Raw genomic sequence first — 20,056 nt, forward strand, 5'->3', positions numbered from 1 at the left:
TGAGAGCAGTCCTGATCTAAATCCAGAAAAGCCGGCAAACTCCACTGACTGATTCAGAAAAAAAAGAGGGCACCTTTCGAAGTGATACTCCGGACTCCGAAAAATGCAAGAACGGTTCTCTGCATGACAAGACTTGAATCTCAGATATCCGCCTGTCTGAGCAGATAGCCACGAGGAAAACAGTCTTGAGCGTTAAATTCTTTAAGGTAGCTCGCTTTAGAGATTCAAACGGCAGACTGCACAATCCCCAGACTCCAAGAAGGATAAACTGGACGAACCAGAGGTTTGAGATGCTTCTCACCCTTCAAAACTCATGCCATATCAGGATGAGTCGCAAGGGGCGTGCCGTCAACCGTACCCCTTAAAGATCCTCCACCTGCACCCGAAGGGAACTGTACGCCAAATCTTTCCTCAAACCCACTTGTAAGAAGGCGAGAATTTGCACAACAGAGGCCCGTCGTGGTGAAACTTTTAAACTGCAACACCATAGATCAAAAATCTTCCAAACCTGAACATACGTGAGCGAGGTAGAAGTCTTGCTTTCCCTTAGGAGAGTGGAAATAACGAAATCCGAGTAACCTTTCTTCCTCAACTGCCTCCTTTCATAAGCCAGGCCAATAGACAGAAGTGACCCGCTTGATCGAAAAGTACGGAACTCTGGCTAAGTAGATTCAGAAGATGACCGAGACGCAAGGGACCGTCCACTGCCAAGTTGACCAGGTCTGCGAACCACGGCCATTCCAGGACTACGACAATGTCTGGCCCCGGGTGACTGTTCTTTGCAGAACTTTGTCCACTAACAGTCAAGGAGGGAAAACAGAGCAGAACATCGCTGGGCCACGGGAGGACCAGAGCACCCACTCCTTCTGCCCCGTGCTCCCTCCTGTGACTGAAGAAGTGAGCCGCCTTCGCATTTGGCAGAGTTGCCATCAAGTCCAGACAGGGAACTCCCCATCACAGAGTCAACAGCTGCATTGCTTCTTCTGACAGCTCCCACTCTCCAGGGTCTAACTGCTGACGACTGAGAAAATCCACCTGCACGTTGTCTATGCCGGCGATGTACGATGCCGCCAACCGAGCAAGGTTGCACTCCGCCCAGACCATCAGCTCGTCCGCTTCCATGGCGACCAGCCGACTCTTCGTGCCGCCTTGACGATTGATGTATGCCACAGTTGTCGCATTGTCGGATAGAATCCTCACCACTGATTCCGAACGAGTGGGAGAAAGGCGCGCAATGCCAGACGGGCCACTCGGGTTTCCAAACGATTTATGGACCTCTGTGCCTCCTGACACTTCCACTGACCTTGTGCCGACCGCGACTGACACACCACCCCCCAACCTGAGAAGCTGACATCCGTCGTCACAATTTATTTAAAGGTTTTTATATACCGATAGCCGTTTGCACATCGTATCGGTTTACAAGTAACATATAATAAGATAGAGAAAATACATGGAACGATTTGGTTACATGGCATGGTAAACGGGAGGGTGCAAAACATGGAATGCAGAGAGTATATAAGAGTTTGAGGAACAATATATATGTAAATATAAATATAAACAGAAACAATGACCCACAGGGGGTTCTCCAGGTCCACCCTGCGATGCAAATGTTGTGGAACTAACCACCATGCTAAACTGGCCCTGGCAGGGTCCTGAAGCAGCAAGGGCAAGTGGAATTCTTCCGACTTAGGATCCCAGCGGGAAAGCAGCGCTCTCTGCAAAGGACTCGGGGACCAGTTCCAGAGTAGATGCCATAGAGCCAACAGCTGCTGGATTTGAGTTGTCAGCTTGTCTATTCGCTCCTGGCAAAGAAAAACTTCTTCGATAGCTGTGTCAAACCGGGATCCTAGGAAGGGTAACTGTTGCAAAGGGACCAACTGGCTCTTGGGGAAGTTGATGATCCATCTGAGAGAGAGTGAAGAAGCTTCAAGACCAAATGAACCGCTAACTTGCAGAATTCCTCTGTCTTGGCTCGAATGAGCCAGTCGTCCAAGTAGGGATGAACTAAGATCCCCTCTCTCCTGAGAGCTGCCGCCACCATCACCATCGCCCTTGGTGAAGACGCGGGGAGCCGTTGCTAACCCGAACGGAAGTGCTCATAACTGGTAGTGTTCGCCCATGATCATGAACCGCAGAAACCTCTGATGATCTTCCCGGATGCCTATGTGAAGGTAAGCCTCCTTCAGATCCAACGAGACCAAAACTTCGCCTTTGTGGATGGCCGCAATGACAGACCTCAGTGTCTCCATGCGGAAACGAGGTATCCGCAAAACTTTGTTCACTTTCTTGAGGTCCAATATTGGGCGGAAGGAGCCCTCCTTCTTGGGGACCACAAAATATATGGAGTATCTGCCCTTCCAGCGTTCGGCCGGCGGGACCGGAACTATGGCCCCGAGGACTTTCAAGTGACCCAGTTTGGTTCATTACCAGTTGTTTTGCACGAGTGCTGCAAGGAGACACCAGAAAAAGTTCTCTTAGAGGCCGAGCAAAATCCAAAGCGTAACCGTGTTCTATAATATTTAGGACCCAATGATCCGAAGTAATCTTGACCCATTCCTCAAAAAACAGAGAGCGATGCCCTCCCATCTCCGGAACGGAGGAGTGGGTCGGCGCACCTTCATTGGGAAGATTTGTTGCCGGAGGAACCCTGGGAGACCTGGTCCCGGGCCGGCCGCCGACCGCGAAAGAAATGAGCCCAAGTCTGGGACCTTGTCGACTGCTGACAAGCAAAAGAGAGCAAAAAGGGAGCAAAAGACTGAGTCCTGCTCGAACGGTAATGGCGCTGCCCCCGAAAATGACCTAGAGAAGAACCAAAGGACCTAGAGGGCCGAGGCTTGTCCTCCGGAAGCTTGCACACCTTATTGTCCACCAGGGTCTTAACAAGCTGCTCGAGGTCCTTGCCAAATAAAAGTTTGCCTTTGAACGGAAAGGAACCTAACAGACTTGGAGAAGACATCAGCGAACCAATTGCAGAGCCAAAGGAGCCTCCTGGCTGACACTGCAGAGGACATCGTGCGCGATGAAGTATGGAGGAGATCAAACAAAGCGTCTGTGGTATAAGGCACGGCCGCCTCCATCCCATTCGCCTGCTCTGCCTCAGCCAGGGGCAGTGCTTGGGCCGTGAGTAATTGGTGCACCCATCGGAGAGTCACCCGCTGCATGAGACTACTGCAGACCGGCGCTCTGATACCAAGCGCGGAAACTTCGAAAATTCGAGAAGAACTTCCAGCTTCCTATCCTGGGAATCTTTAAGCGCAGCCCCTCCGGTCACCGGGATCATGGTATGCTTGGCAATAGCTGCGACGGCCGAATCCACTTTAGGAATCTTTAGAAGCTCTAAGGATTCCTCTGGCAGCAGGTAAAGCTTCTCCATAGCCCTAGTGACCCGCAGACTAGACTCCGGCACGTTCCACTCCCGAGTCATAAGTTGTATGAGCAGCGGGTGAAAAGGAAAAGTCCTGGGGAGAAGTCGAAGACCCAACAAAACCGGATCTCCCGAAGCAGGCTCAGCCACAGCCTGCGGCGCCTGAATATCCAGCTCCTCTAGTACGTGGGGGATCAAGGGGTCCAGCTCCTCCCTGCGGAACAAACGGAGTACTCTTGGGTCATCGCCTTCTACCGGAGCCGATTTATCCACATTCTCAGAGAAGTCTGGATCCTGGAACGCGAGACCTAGCAGGTCGGTGCATGGAGCTGCCGCCACGTCCGGAGTGGTACCCCCCCCCACGCGGACCCTGGGGACCTCCGGGACCTCAGCTGGCCTCGGAATCTTCGCTGGTGGAGGAGCTTGGGCATCCAAATCAGCTTCAGCCTCCATATAGGTTTTGTGCAAAAGAAGCACAAACTGGGAGGAAAAAGGATGCTGTCTCTTTAAGGCCACCCTCCCAGGGGAGGGCCCGAAGGAAGAGGAGAATCATGCCTTGACTCCTGAGGCCTTACAGGCTCAAACTGGGCAGTGACAGCTGCGGAGGAAAATCTCCTCCCCCCCCCCCCCCCCCCGAGCTCTGCCCTGCCTCAGAGTCCGAGGGAGCCAAAATGGCTGCTGCTCCCGTGCTGATCGGGAGCAAGGCAGTCCTAAGTCTAAACGTTTGCAGGGACTTTCCTGCAGCACGCGATCACGTGTTAGATGCTCCCTGGCCTGCCCGCGGCTGTTCTGACGGCCCCTCTCCCCTGGGAGGCAATGGGAGCAGAGGCAGCCGCGAGAGAGCCGCACTGCCGGCTCCCCGCAGGTAGAGCACCGTGATCCACGCAGCATTACAATGGGAGCCGCGGCACAGTAAGTCCCTTGATATGAAAATTATTACCTCCGGAGACCCAAGAGAGAAGAATCTCTCACTGGTTTTTTTTTTTCTTGTGCTCCTAATCAACCAGGAATTAACAGCCCTGGGTCTGAGCCAAGCAGAAAACTGCTCCTTCCAGAGGAATGTCGCATCTCTGGGTAGCAAGAGTGGAGGGACCGGCCCACCAGTAAATCCCCCCACTCACCGAGTGAAAGGAATTAGACTCCGGGCAATTAGGCTTTTAGGAAAAACCCAGCCGTGCCTACCACCAAGGGGAACCAGTTGTCACCCCTTGGGAGGACTTGAACTCCTGTCATTTTTTTATTTTTTTTTTTAAACTAGCCAAAGGCAACGAGGGGCTCAAACATCCCTCGCTTTCCAATTCCTGAATAGAAATTTTATATATATATATATATATATTTTATTTTTTTTTTTTACAGGATCAGGACCGCAGGTTACGTCCCCCTCATCTGCTGGAGTCAGAGAAATACTGAAGGGATTGCAGGTGGCACACCGGTGAAGAGGGGTGCTTTTCAGTTTGATTCTCTGACTCCATCTGCTGGAAGGGAGGCATAATCTCAGCAGTCTGGACTGATCCGGGTACGTACAGGGAAGCGTGGTCTTTGCTCTGCCTCCTAAACGTTTGGGCTATCGCCCAAGATTTCCAAAATATTTTTCACCACCCCTGCATGCCCAGACTGCATTAATTAGTACCAGCACTTCATGGCACTTGCTTATTATTCATCTGGAAGACTGCAGGGATAAGCATCGCTAGAGGGGCAGGTGACTAACACCTCTGGCCTCTCTCTCCTTGAGGACTAGCTATACAATTACAAGCACAAGCAAACTTTATATGTGACCAATGTTCCTGGTTACTTCCTTAAATAGTGACCCTTGATTTAATCCTAGTATCACAAAGCTTAGTTTATGGTAAAGCAAAGGAATGCCTTATAAGATGGCCAAGCACAATGACAGCAGAAGATCCTGAGGTTGGTGAGCCGTCACTCTCAAACAGCAGTCAGTACTGGGGCTTTAATTCAGCAAGGCTTGGGATAGAGCGTTCACTTGACTTTAGTGTTTAGTAAGCTCGATTTTCCTGCGCTGCCATTACCTGTCGCTGCACGAACAACGTCATCAGCTTCTTAGCCAGCTCAAGTGGAGCCTCTTCTCCGGGAACACAATTGCTCATGGAAACGCCAACATCTGTGCACAGAACCACCGCACTCTGTGAAGAGAACCCAGACAAGACAGTAAGAGACGCTGGAAACACAGGGAAAATGTCACAGCACTCCTCCATTCACGGCTTCCAGTCTTGCTAGAAATATAAAATTCCTGGATGGAATAAATTACATTTTATTGGAGCAATTGGTTCAGGAACCAACAAGAGAGGGAGCAATTTTAGATCTAGTTCTCAGTGGAGCACAGGATTTGGTGAGAGAGGTAATGGTGGTGGGGCCGCTTGGCATTAGTGATCATAATATGATCAAATTTGAATTAATGACTAGAAGGGGAACAGTAAGCAAATCCACGGCTCTCGTGCTAAACTTTCAAAAGGGAAACTTTGATAAAATGAGAAAAATTGTTAGAAAAAAAACTGAAAGGAGCAGCTACAAAGGTAAAAAGTGTACAAGAGGCGTGGTCATTGTTAAAAAATGTCTGAAATCACAAAAGGTATCGCCCAAACTGTTCCAAAAATGCTCTTCACCATCCAACAAAAATTGTTATATGAAACGGAACCGCATCAGCAAGCCTTAGACGACGTGCTTAGTTGTGAGCTAAGCCGTCCGGTCTTATCTATCATTTGTGGTCCGAGAGAGAGATTTTTTAATGACACCATCCAGTAGTCAAAATGTCTCTAGTGATTTATCAGTGCCTTCATATATTTCTTTCATTTATAAATCCTTTTCACATCTCTGAGAATGGATATGAAAATTGACTCGACAGTGGCCGTGTTTCGCAACTCCTAAGTTGCTTCATCAGGAGTCAATGTACAACAAGAAGTCTATAGAAGGAAAGAAAGGCATATCACAAGCTGTGCTACTTTAAACCCAAAAATAAAGTACTTAACTTTTGGATTGGTGTCGCAACCTCTTCGAACGGAACACTGAGTCTCCAATTTTCTAAAAATCCCGGGCTAGAGATCGCATCAAACTGGTGTAGAAGATTAAATAGCCCGCTCTTTCAGGGGCGTGATGACGTCACCCGATGTCTGTTATCTCCTTGGTAACTAAATGCCAAAACTACAACGGCGGTATTTAACGCAGCGAAACAGTTTGGGCGATACCTTTTGTGATTTCAGACATTTTGGCATATACAGGTTGGCATATACAGGTTCGCAGTGTGGCTCTTTGTTGTTCATTCTTAAAAAATACCATCCTAGAAGCACAGTCCAGATGTATTCAACACATTAAGAAAGGTGGAAAGAAGGCAAAACGATTACCAGCATAGTTAAAAGGGGAGGTGAAAGAAGCTATTTAGCCAAAAGATCTTCATTCAAAAATTGGAAGAAGGATCCAACAGAAGAAAATAGGATAATGCACAAGCGTTGGCAAGCTAAATGTAAGACATTGATAAGACAGGCTAAGAGAGAATTTGAAAAGAAGTTGGCCGTAGAGGCAAAAACTCACAGTAAAACCTTTTTAAAATATATCCGAAGCAGAAAGACTGTGAGGGAATCAGTTGGACCGTTAGATGATAGTGAGGCTAAAGGGGCACTTAGAGAAGATAAGGCCATCGCGGAAAGATTAAATAATTTCTTTGCTTCAGTGTTTTACTGAAGAGGATGTTGGGAAGGTATCCGCACCGGAGAAGGTTTTCATGGGTAATGATTCAGTTGGATTGAACCAAATCACGGTGAATCTAGAAGATGTGGTAGGCCTGATTGACAAACTGAAGAGTAGCAAATCACCTGGACTGGATGGTATACACCCCAGAGTTCTGAAGGAACTAAAAAATGAAATTTCAGACCTATCATTAAAATCATCCATTCTACCTGAAGAATGGAGGATAGCTAATGTAACCCCAATATTTAAAAAGGACTCCAGGGGCGATCCGGGAAACTACAGACCGGTTAGCCTGACTTCAGAGAGAGAGAGAGAGAGCTTGTGCGCAAGGGTATGCCTGCACGAGAGAGGGAGCCTGTGCGCAAGGGTATGCCTGCACGAGAGAGGGAGCCTGTGCGCAAGGGTATGCCTGCACGAGAGAGGGAGCCTGTGCGCAAGGGTATGCAAGCTTGAGAGGGGGGAGCCTGTGCGCAAGGGTATGCATGAGTGAAAGAGGGAGCCTGTGTGCAAATGTGTGAGTAAGCAAGAGAGCCTGTGCGCAAAGGCGTGCATATGCGAGAGAGAGAGCCTGTGCAAGGGTGTGTTTGTGAGAGAGAGAATGTGTGAGGTTGCACATGGGTGTGTGTGCCAGAGTGAGGGAGCCTATGTGAGGAAGAAGAGATATATAGATATATATGTGAGAGATTGGGAACTGGTGTGTGTAAAAAAGGGATTGTGTGTATGTGGTGGAGCTTGTTTGTGAGAGAGGGAGCCTGTGCGAAGGGGGGTGTGTGTGTGTGAGAGATAAGTAGCCTGTGTGAGGGTGTTTTTGTAAGAGAGAACAGGAGCCTGTGTGGGTGTGTGCACAAGAGAAAGAGGGAACCCGTGTAAAAGCAAGTTTGCAAACCGTAAACAGTGTTTTCCGCAGATAGCAAGCTGAATTAGCCATGCTGTCTGGGGGACGTCTTCCGGGATGGCCGAGATGGAGCTTCATCTAGCTGACAGAGCTTTGTTCTGTGTGAGCCTGCGTGTTCTTTCCCGTGCGGCACCATCTTCCCTCAGTCTTTCCAAAGGCAATTCTGCAAGACAAAGGAGGAGACTGTCTGGGGAGGAGGGTGAGCCAGCATGGCTAATTCATCCTGCTATCTTCAGAAAACACCGTTTACAGTAAGCAAACTTGCTTTTTTTCCCTTTAGATAAGCAGGCTGAATTAGCCATGCTGTCTGGGAGCCCCCAGCTGAAATGAGAGGCACGCAGTCATAGAAGCATTCTCCCCCATTAAAGCGTCCCTTCCTTTTTTGTTTTGGACAGCTCTAGAGTCCGTGTCCTAGGGGCTGCGCTCAGTTGGATCGTGAGGGCAGACATTCTCTTTATTTCCTTATCGAGTGGAGTATAGTGTTGCCCACCACTGCATCCGCCGCTGCTTGACGGTTAATACAGTAGTGCTCGGTGAAGGTGTGCAGGGAGGACCACATGGCTGCCTTGCAAATGTCCTGAATCAGGACCTCCTTGAGATGGGCCACAGACACGGCCATTGCCCTGACCTGGTGCGCTTTCAGCAATCCTTCAAGTCTCTGATCGCTTGGCGTAGCAGAACTGGATGCATTGGGAGATCCAAGTAGAAAGGGTGCGTTTGGTGACCAGTTGCCCCGGAGAGTTGGGATTGAAGGAAATGAACAATTGTGAAGGATGTGTTGCGTACTTTGTTTGTAGAAGCTCTGTCATTTCCCAAAACACATTAGCACAAGTATCAGATCCTTCGACCCTACCTCTACGCTAGAAATTGAGACCATCCTCAAAAAAATGAAACCAGCCACACACTTCTCAGACGCAATACCCGCCAAGACCCTCCTCTCCATACCCACCACCATCGCCAAACCCTTAGCTAATATCATTAACTGCTCCCTCACCCTCGGCAAAGTTCCAGATCCCCTCAAACTTGCCGTTGTGAAACCCCTCCTAAAAAAACCCTCCCTTGACCCATCAGACCCTGCAAGCTATCGCCCCATATCCAACCTTCCCTTCCTAGCAAAAGTCCTCGAGAAAGTAGTCAACACCCAGCTCACCGACTACCTCGAGGACCACAACCTCCTGCACCCATCACAATTTGGATTTCGGAAAGGCCGAAATACCGAGAATCTCCTCTTAGCCATCACTGATACCATACTGATTGGACTAGACCAAGGAAAATCCTACCTACTGGCCCTACTAGATATATCAGCAGCCTTCGACACTGTCAATCATCAAATCCTGATCACACGCTTGACAGAGATAGGCGTTGCCGACACAGCACTAGACTGGCTCACCTCTTACCTTACGAACAGAGAATACCTTATCAAACTCGATAATTTTGAATCCGGTCACGTTCCCCTTAGACAAGGCGTCCCCCAGGGATCTTCTCTATCCTCCACCCTCTTCAATATATACCTTCTCCCCCTCTGCCACTTACTCTCAAACCTAGGCCTGGACTTCTACTTGTACGCTAACGATGTACAAATACTCATACCCATTCAAAAAACACTCAATGAAACCATCCTTTTCTGGGAATCCTGCCTAGTCACCATCAACTCCCTACTAACCAACCTTCACCTTGCACTTAATGCAACCAAAAATGAACTACTCTTTATATCCAAGCAACCTGAACACGACTCCTCCACCACACCACCGCACCCCACCATCGCTCCCACACTACCCCCCTCCGTAAGAGATCTGGGAGTCACACTTGACCAACACCTGAACTTCAAGCCGCACATCAAAGCCCTCCTTAAAGCAGGTTTCTACAAACTCCAGATCCTTAAAAAGCTCAAGCCTCTTCTCCATACTCAAGACTTCAGATTAGTCCTTCAGTCCACCATTTTCTCCAAAGTGGATTACTGCAACTCCCTGCTTCTTGGTCTCCCACATTCCACAATCAAACCACTTCAAACTCTTCAGAACGCCATGGCATCAATCCACACTAACACACGTAAAAGAGAGCATATTACACCCATCCTAGTAGACCTACACTGGCTGCCCATCCATTTCCGCTCCCAATACAAAACCCTAACTATTCTTCACAACATTCTCTACAAGAACAACTCCTCCTGGCTTAAGGAAATGCCCCACTTCCACCTCTCAACCCGCCACACAAGATCCACCTCGACAGGCACCCTTCACACCCCCCCCCCTCAAAACAGCCCGCCTATCCACCACCAGAGAAAGAGCCTTTACCATCGCAGGCCCTGCCCTCTGGAACTCCCTCCCCACACACCTCAGACTCAAACCCTCACTGCACAACTTCAAAAAAGGCATTAAGACCTGGCTCTTCCGACAGGCCTACCCCGAAACCAATCCCTCGTAGTCCACCCCCCAAAACCCCTATCACCCCCCCCATCCGCCCCTCTCTTGCTCCCCTGTCACCATTCTCCACTGTAATCCAAGTTAAAATGCTCAACCTGTTAAATGTTAAGTCACCTTTTATAACCTGCTATAACTACTGTAAATAAGCTTCTTTATATACCCTTCTATATACTCTATACCTCCTTCGCTAACCAATGTAATTAAGCTACAATATGTAACCCATGTTAATCAATCAGTTACTCTTGTAAATAGTGTTACGTTCCTTTACCTTCTCAGCTGCTATCTTTCCACCTTTTACCTTCTCCCGCTCTCTCCCCACCCCTTTTCCCTCCTGCTCCATCACCCACTCCCCGTTTTTTGTAACTTTCCGCCTTTCTCAAGTTTATTGTAAACCGGCGTGATGTGCTCGCACGAACACCGGTATATTAAAAGCTGTTAAATAAATAGAATGCTAAGGCCCGTTTGCAATCCAATGTGTGGAGCCTTCTTTCGCCCTCATCCTTGTGAGGCTTGGGAAAGAAGGTTGGCAAGGTGATGGTTTGGTTGATATGAAAGCCCGAGACCACCATCGGCAAAAAGGAAGGATGTGTTCGCAGGGTTACCTTGTCGTGGAAAGACTCCAGATATGGGGAGTAGTGGACTAGTGCTTGCAAAACGCTGACTCGCCGAGCGGACTTGAGGGTCACCAAAAACAGTACCTTCCAGGAGAGGTATCGTGGATGGGCAGTGACCAAGGCTCAAAGGGGTGTAGCATCAGTTGCTCGAGGACGATATTGATGTCCCATGGAACTGACGGCTTGGAACGGGGTGGCCGAAAGTGCAGCATGCCCCGCATGGAGAGACAGACCAGGGGCTGGTTGGAAATAGGTGGACCTCTGTGAGGGTGGTGGTAAGCAGCAAGCGCACTAACATGAACCCTCACCAATACGGTGGCCAAACTGGACTGGAAGAGGGAGTGAAGGTATTTCAGCGGATGCTCCGGGGAATACAAGAAGGGGTCGACGTGTTAAGTGTCACACCAAGCAGCATACCTGAATCATTTGGCCTGATAGCTGCATCTGGTGGAAGACTTCTGAGACGAGATCAGGATATCTTGAATTGCAGTGGGAAATCGCAGGTGTGTTAGCACTGTACGCTCATTCTCCACGCCGTGAGATGAAGGGAGGAGTGGAGCAGCGAGCCCCCATCCTGCAACACCAGGGTCGGACTGTTATCCAGGGGAATGGGAGGTTCTGTGGATAGCCATACAAGATAGGCATACTACGATTGCCTGGGCCACACCGGAGATACAAGAATGAGATCTGCTGCATCTAGCATGCATTTCTGCACAGTCTTGGAAATGAGGGGTATTGGGGAGTACGTATAGAGGAGCCCCTTTGTCCAGGGAATAAGGAAGGCGTCTGGCGCCAGGTGATATGGGCTGGGGTACACGGAGCAGAATGCCCCACTTTCCGGTTGCTCTCTGTGGCGAAGAGAGCACATCCACATCTGGCAGGCCCCAGCGTTGAAAGAAGGAGCCTGCAACCTCTTGGCACAATTCCTACTCATGGAGATGGAAGATCCTGCTTAAGTCTGTCTGCCGTGGCGTTCTCTATGCTGGGTAGGTAGGTGGCCTGTAGGGAGATGGAGCATTGTTCTGCCCACTCCAGTATCCGTACTATTTCATTGCACAGTATCCAAGAACCGGAGCCTCCTTCCTTATTGATGTAGAACATTGCGACCTGGTTGTCTGTGTGAATCACGACGACCTTCTCCCGCAGGTGAACCTCGAAAGCATGCAAGGCGTTTCCTATCACTCAGAGTTCCAGGAGCTTTATCTGTTGGGTCCTCTCCCATGGGGACCAGAGGCCCTGCGTGCGAATGCAGCCTGGATGAGCCCCCCAACCTGTAGTCGAGGCATCTGTGGTGAGAATCAATTGATGAGGTGGAGGGCAGAGACGCATCCCCAGGGACAGTGTCGCCGGTTTGAGCCACTAGTGGAGGTCAGAACACATGCTGAGGATGATGCGAATTCGGCAGGAAAGCAGCTGGGAAAACTAGGTCCATTGGGCTTTTAGGCTCCATTGCAGTCTGTGGATATGTTGGCGTGTGTGAGGTACCATGTAAATGGTCACCATATTCCCTAGCAAGGTCAAAAGCTGGCGAGCCGATATGCATGACTAGTCCTTCACCTGCAAGGCTAGGGTGCAGAGCAGAATGGTTGATATGGGCTGAGTTGATATGTTTTTAAGTTATTAAGTATTTATTTAATTTAATTTAATGTTTAATGTTTTTAAGTTATTAAGTTATTAATAATTTAATGTTTTTAAGTTATTAAGTATTTATTCTGTTGTCACACCTTGTTATTTGTAAACCGGCATGATGCGACTCCCATCGCGAATGCCGGTATATAAGAAATTTAAATAAATAAATAAATAAATAAATATGGGCACCAATGAACTGTAGGTTCGTCGTGGGTTGGAGGCTGGACTTCTCGTAGTTTATCACTAAGTCCAGGCCTTCCAGGCATTGTATTGTGGCGATGAGGTGGTTGAACCATTGCTGTTCAACTTATTCATTAATGATCTAAAAAAGGGGAGTGACGTGAAATGATCAAATTTGCAGATGACAAAAAATACTCAAGAGTAGTTAAAACACAGGCAGATTGCAGGGAACTACAGAAGTCGCAAGACTGGAGGACTGGGCATCTAAACGTCAGATTAAATTTAATGTAGACAAGTGTAAAGTGATACACATAGGGAAAAAATAGCCCTAGTTTTAGGTACACAATGCTGGGTTCCACATTAGGAGTAACCACCCAGGAAAAGGATCTAGGAATGATTGTCCACAGGATGTTGAATTCCTCAGCTCAGTGGGCAACAGTAAGAACATAAGAAATTGCCATGCTGGGTCAGACCAAGGGTCCATCAAGCCCAGCATCCTGTTTCCAACAGAGGCCAAAACCAGGCCACAAGAACCTGGCAAGTACCCAAACACTAAGAAGAACCCATGCTACTGATGCAATTAATAGCAGTGGCTATTCCCTAAGTATAATTGATTAATATCCATTAATGGACTTCTCCTCCAAGAACTTATTCAAACCTTTTTTGAATCCAGCTACACTGACTGCACTAACTACCTTCTCTGGCAACAAATTCCAGAGCTTTATTGTGCGTTGAGTGAAAAAGAATTTTCTCCGATTAGTCTTAAATGTGTTACTTGTTAACTTCATGGAATGCCCCCTAGTCCTTCTATTATTCGAAAGTGTAAATAACCGAGTCACATCTACTCGTTCAAGACCTCTCATGATCTTAAAGACCTCTATCATATCCCCCCTCAGCCATCTCTTCTCCAAGCTGAACAGCCCTAACCTCTTCAGCCTTTCCTCATAGGGGAGCTGTTCCATCCCCTTTATCATTTTGGTTGCCCTTCTCTGTACCTTCTCCATCGCAACTATATCTTTGAGATGCGGCGACCAGAATTGTACACAGTATTCAAGGTGCGGTCTCACCATGGAGCGATACAGAGGCATTATGACATTTTCCGTTCTATTAACCATTCCCTTCCTAATAATTCCTAACATTCTGTTTGCTTTTTTGACTGCCGCAGCACACTGAGCCGACGATTTTAAAGTATTATCCACTATGATGCCTAGATCTTTTTCCTGGGTGGTAGCTCCTAATATGGAACCTAACATCGTGTAACTACAGCAAGGGTTATTTTTCCCTATATGCAACACCTTGCACTTGTCCACATTAAATTTCATCTGCCATTTGGATGCACAATCTTCCAGTCTTGCAAGGTCCTCCTGTAATGTATCACAGTCTGCTTGTGATTTAACTACTCTGAATAATTTTGTATCACCCCGCAAATTTGATAACCTCACTCGTATTCCTTTCCAGATCATTTATAAATATATTGAAAAGCACCGGTCCAAGTACAGATCCCTGAGGCACTCCACTGTTTACCCTTTTCCACTGAGAAAATTGACCATTTAATCCTACTCTGTTTCCTGTCTTTTAACCAGTTTGTAATCCACGAAAGGACATCGCCTCCTATCCCATAACTTTTTAGTTTTCGTAGAAGCCTCTCATGAGGGACTTTGTCAAACGCCTTCTGAAAATCCAAATACACTACATCTACCGGTTCACCTTTATCCACATGTTTATTAACAGTAGCCAAAAATGCAAACAGAATGCTCAGAATTATCAGGAAAGGAATGGAGAATATAACAGGGAACATCATAATGCCTATGTAGAGGTCAATGGGGCATCCGCACGTTGAGTATCATATGCAGTATAGCAGAATTAGAAAAGTTACAGAGAAGGGCAACAAAAAAGAAGGGGTTAGCACAGCTTCCTTATGAAGAAAGGCTAAACAGGTCAGAGATCTTTAGCTTGGAGAAGAGACGACTGAGGTCTACAAAATCGGGAGTAGAATAGAACAGGTAAATAGAGCACAGCTATTTAGCTTTTCAAATAACATTAGGACTAGGGGACACTCCTTTAAGCTAACAGGTACCAGATTTAAAACAAACTGGATAAAGTATGTTTTCACTCAACGCACAATCAAGCTGTGGAATTCGTTGCCAGAGGTTGTGGTCAAGGCAACTATCATAGCTGTGTTTAAAAGGATTTTGCATAAGGTCATGGAAGAAAAGTCTATAGATAGTTATTAACTAGGTGACTCAGAGAGACCGAGCACTTGTCTTAGGGAGTGGGCAGCAAGAAACTGAACCGACTTTTAAGGATCGGCCATCAGAGACAAGATGCTGGGATAGCTGAACTTTTGGTCTGACCCAGAATGGCACTTCTTATGTTTATTGTATTAAAAATTAAACATAAGGGTCTGAAATATGATCTATGCACACTATTTTTCTGCACACAGTTTTAGGTTTGTGCATTTCCATACTATTAGCTTACTACATCAGGAGTTAACTTATTTCTGTTGCAAGTGCATCAAAAAAATGTGAGCTGCCAGTGACCCCAGCCTAGTTGAAAGCCCGATGCTAGGTTTGTAATCACCTTTGCATTTACTGTTAATGTGCACAAAACATGAGTTAGCAGCACAACTTTTACACTTAATTTGTACACAAACAACATAAGTTAGGAGCTTTTTTTTTTTTTTTTTACCATTATTTATATTCTGCCTCTATGCACACAAGTGGTTCAAGGTGAATTACATCTCAAACATTCACAATTTCTAAAACAAAACATTAAAACCAAAATCATAAATAAAAATAAAACATTACTTATAAACCTAATTAAAATATAAAGCTTGTAATTGCTTTCTGAACTTTAAGTCCTTTTCTTCCCTCAGAATTCCTAGCAGTGCACTCCAAAGTTGTGGACCTGCAAAGGATATGGCTCTCATCTGTGTTTAACGTAACTGATATTGTTTAAGAGCATAGTTGTGTACATAAAACACGAGTGAAGAGGATAAAACTTGTCCTCATTGGCTGCGTGCAGAAAACCTGCATAAATCATGTTTTATGAGCACAAATCCCAAGTGTAAGACCCTGGGAACCAGCTCCTTCTGCCTCCAGCGGTGAGCAGCTGAAGCTATGCTTTGTCCTGACTGCACATGGTGCACAAAGGCCCAATAGTATGCTGCTGGCCCCCACAACTCTCACATCAGGTATACAGGGGTGGGGGGGAGGGGAGCAGGTGGACTGCACACCCTGCACCACTGAAATCAGCCAGGGAGAAAGAGAAATGGCCTGACATCTGTTTCAATGGTTTGCACTTGTTTCTTTTTCTTCATATTTTTAATCTTTATCCAAACCTGTCAGAAACAAAAGGCCTGACCAAAACTGGGAGGAGACCATGTCTCAAAGGATGTGCCCTCACTGCTGGAAGGGAGAGACAGAAGATCAATCCAGTTACCAATCACCTACTTAAGCCTGAGCTTGACAGAAGATGTGTCAAAAGACTTTGAGACACAGGACCTCTCACCTTGTATTGCACCAATCTAACCTGCTATAATCTGCTGCGGTTACTGGCTGTGATATGTACTGGAGGTACAAGGCACTTTTATTCTTTTTGTATGTTTTATTGTGTATGTGATCTAAATATTGATTTATTTTGCATTGTACATCGTTTAAAGAGATTTTTTTTTATCAGTGAAGCAATTAACAAATGATTTTAAACAAACAGAGAGAGAATTACTAGCTAATTTGGTTACATCAGAGAATAAAGACAAGGTTACATCAGCGAACTTTTACTGTTTTCTACTTCCATCTGTTAGCAGGGGAAATAAACCCGGGAGTCTGGGCTGATCTGACTGGACAATAAGAAAATCATATTTTATTTGCACAAATCCCAAATACAGAATCCTTGCACTTTGAACTCCAGGTTCAGCCCCATAGACTAACACTAGCCCTAGAAACTTTACTGACTCTAACCAACAGTTGAATTTCCTGTATTAAGAAAACTGGAGTTAAGACCACACACTCTCTGCATTGCAGAGTAATAACTATTGCCTTGATTAACATGGGATTCAAATAGAGGAGCAGTAAGCTGTGCACACATTTGATGTATACAAAACTCCTTGCTTCATCATGAGTGAAGTTCTACTCTCAAAAATGTGCACAGAATCACATGTGCACATAGCCTAATGCATCTTATTACACCGGGGTCAAAGTCAGGCTCCTAAACTTTGAAAACTGCCTTCAGAGAGGGCAGATGGAAAAGACCGAGGGAGCTGGTCTTAAGTTACTGGAATTTATCTGCCCAAAGTGAGAGAAAATCAAAGAGGAAGATAATTGATTAGACAGATAAATACCAATTAGCCTAACCAAACAGAAAAGCCAGGACAATAAAGCAGGCCCAGATTTAGGTATAGACAACTGCTTCCGCTGCCAAATTTTAATATCAAAATTTGGTGCTGGAACTGTGCAAACTCTGCTGCCATCCAGGTTTGCAACCCTCTTCCAGGTCCCAAGAATGTCCCACAGACAAACCGTGGGGACCTTGCAGCGGCGCGAGCGTACTCACGGCAGGCTCCCAGGTGCGCCTTCCCTTAGCCTGTGCTGTAGTACTACAAAGCCAGGTAAGAGAAGACAAGACCAGTGCAGGAACTCTGCCCCCTCTGATTTCTATGGGGAGGCAGATACTCCTCTCATCACCACCACCCCAATGATGTGTGTGGGGGCCCTCCTTCACATCATCCATAATGTCTAGGGGGACTAACCGCCCCTCTGCCTATGGGCACCCAAATAATAAATCGGGCCCTGCAATAAAGCCTACTGCCAATGAATATTACAAACAAATAAAAATAAATGACGTTTCTGAAGAGGAAGATCAGCGTGCGTCTTCTGTCCCTGATTGGCCAGACACTGGGAACCCACACCCCCCACTCCCTCTGCAGAGCGCCAGCAGCCCCTGAAGGATTCCGGGTCGAACGACGAAGCTGCGCCGAGCTTTCACGGAAGCAGGCTTACCCGCGCTAACGCTTTCCCTCCTACTAAAACCCGACGCTCCCAAAGCACCGTGGAGACCAAGGCTTTCTGTTCCAGGAGGGGAAGAGCCTTTAGCTAACAAGCCAGATCCAATGAATCGCTGGTCCGGGAAATAAAACGTCCACGGTCCGTGCACTGCCCGGGGAGCTCTTGCATACATTGCATCTGTTTCGGGCTCCCTTCTCTTACTGTATCCGAGCCCTTCCCCGCTCCCAACCCAACCGCGAGGAGAAGGAGCAGCAGCGTGCCAGGCTCGCCTTACCTTAGCTGCCCGCGCCATGATTACTGCCCGGTCCCGTCCCTTCCTGCGTCCGGCGGGGGACAGGGAGCCGCGGAACTCGGGTTCCGTCCCGCCCAGTGTTGCCAACCTCGCTTATTTACCGCGGGATTGGGCTTTTTTTTGTAGTCATTCGCGGTTTGTTTTTTTCCGATTCGCGGGTTGCTTTTAATTGGGCTATTTTTTTCTGCCAGTCGCGTTTTTTTGGGCTTGTTGGGCGGGACTTGTGCTCTGAATCATGTTACAGTGATTGGCTGCTGCTGCTGCTGCGATGAAGCCTGTCCATAGCAGGCGCACCCTATCCCTATATTGCAGCAGTAAGCCAATCAGAGCAGGAGCTGCAAGCCTTGTTGATGCACACGTCAGGAGCACATTTTGTGGGCAGACCCTGCCAGCACAGCATCGCACGTGGGCGGAACGGGAAGGCCAGCAGCACAGCATTGGAGAGCAACAGCAAAGGAATCCAGAGTGTGCAGTTACAGCCAGGTATCAGGAGGGGAGGAGTTAGTATGTTGGGAGGGGGAAATGAGAGTGTGGGGGCCAGAGATGTGCTCTGAGGGGTTAGGGAGGGGGGAATCAGTGTGTGCGGGGCCAGAGATGTGCTCAGAGGGGTTAGGGAGGGGGGAATGAGAGTGTGGGGGCCAGAGATGTGCTTGGAGGGGGGTGGGGAGAGGGGAATGAGTATGTGAGTGCCAGAGATGTGCTCAGAGGGGGGAATCAGTGTGTGTGGGGCCAGATATGTGCTTGGAGGGGTTAGGGAGGGGGGAATGAGAGTGTGGGGGCCAGAGATGTGCTTGGAGGGGTTAGGGAGGGGGGAATGAGAGTGTGGGGGCCAGAGATGTGCTTGGAGGGGGGTGGGGAGAGGGGAATGAGTATGTGAGTGCCAGAGATGTGCTCGGAGGGGGCTGGGGAGAGGGGAATGAGTATGTGGGGGGCCAGAGATGTGCTCAGATGGGTTAGGGAGGGGGGAATGAGTGTGTGCGGGGCCAGAAATGTGCTCGGAGGAGTTAGGGAGGTGGGAATGTGTGTGAGGGGCCAGATATTTATTTATTTTATTTATTTATTTAACATTTTTATATACCGACCTTCATGAAAGAAATTCATATCAGATCGGTTTACAAATAACATGGGGGAATAACAAAGTCAAAACCATATAACAAGAGATGAAAGTTACATATAACAAGGGGTATGTGCTTGGAGGGGGCTGAGGAGAGAGGAATGAGTATGTGGGGGCCAGAGATGTGCTAGGAGGGGGGAATCTGGGGGTGGGGGGCCAGAGATGTGCTCAGAGGGGTTACGGGAGGGGGGGAATGAGAGTGTGGGGGCCAGAGATGTGCTTGTAGGGGGGTGGGGAGAGGGGTATGAGTATGTGAGTGCATTAACTGCTATTAAAAAATAAAATGTTTCAATCTCATGTGTTTTGGGCTTTTTTGGGGCTTGTTTTTTTGGAAAAAAGTGCTTGTTCTTTCATGAAAACCTGGCAACCCTGGTCCCGTCCCAGCCGGACAGGTAGGGGTGGGCGCGTGCTTGCAGCGCCCGCGGCCGCCGGAATGACAGGCGCTGCGAACCTCTGTGCGCTAGCGCCTGTAGCTGGGATACTGGCCGGGCAGGGAAGACTACAAAGTGCAAAATAATAAAGCCACTGCCGAGGTTTTCATGGCCTCTGCCTTCGTTACGTCAGACAGGGACTGCGGGCAGCAACAATGATGGTTCCAGGAACTGAAGTTGGAGCTAAAAGGACTTACTTATGCAGTTTACCTCCTTGAGCAGTTTGTGGGAAAGGCAGAGTTATAAGGTGAATAAAGAAATCCTCTGTCTAACTGGGGAAATTACTGACCTAGGAAATGGAAAAGAAGACCCTGAGCAGAAGCTCCAGGAAGTAGCTGAGCTCCCAGAAAAAGCTAAGGCTACTGTAAGCGGAACCCCTGTGTCCTCCTCCCCTGCATTGTAGGGCACAGTT

The 20,056-nt window shown here is 47.8% G+C and overlaps 1 protein-coding gene across 1 annotated transcript in view; it reads right to left on the reverse strand.

The window, feature by feature from the left end:
* XRCC5 (X-ray repair cross complementing 5) overlaps nt 1–18,273 on the reverse strand; it is a 203,631-nt gene extending 185,358 nt beyond the window's left edge. Inside the window, exons 1-2 of the mRNA XM_029605119.1 lie at nt 18,082–18,273; nt 5,392–5,505 (exon numbers count right to left, since the gene is read on the reverse strand). Of these exons, the coding sequence (XP_029460979.1) occupies nt 5,392–5,505; nt 18,082–18,099 (132 nt within the window). The 5' untranslated portion in view covers nt 18,100–18,273. The remainder of the gene's footprint in view (nt 1–5,391; nt 5,506–18,081) is intronic.
* Between the last annotated feature and the right edge of the window lie 1,783 nt (nt 18,274–20,056).

The sequence above is a fragment of the Rhinatrema bivittatum genome, chromosome 6 (genome assembly GCF_901001135.1).
Source record: "Rhinatrema bivittatum chromosome 6, aRhiBiv1.1, whole genome shotgun sequence".
Classification (NCBI taxonomy): Eukaryota; Metazoa; Chordata; class Amphibia; order Gymnophiona; family Rhinatrematidae; genus Rhinatrema; species Rhinatrema bivittatum.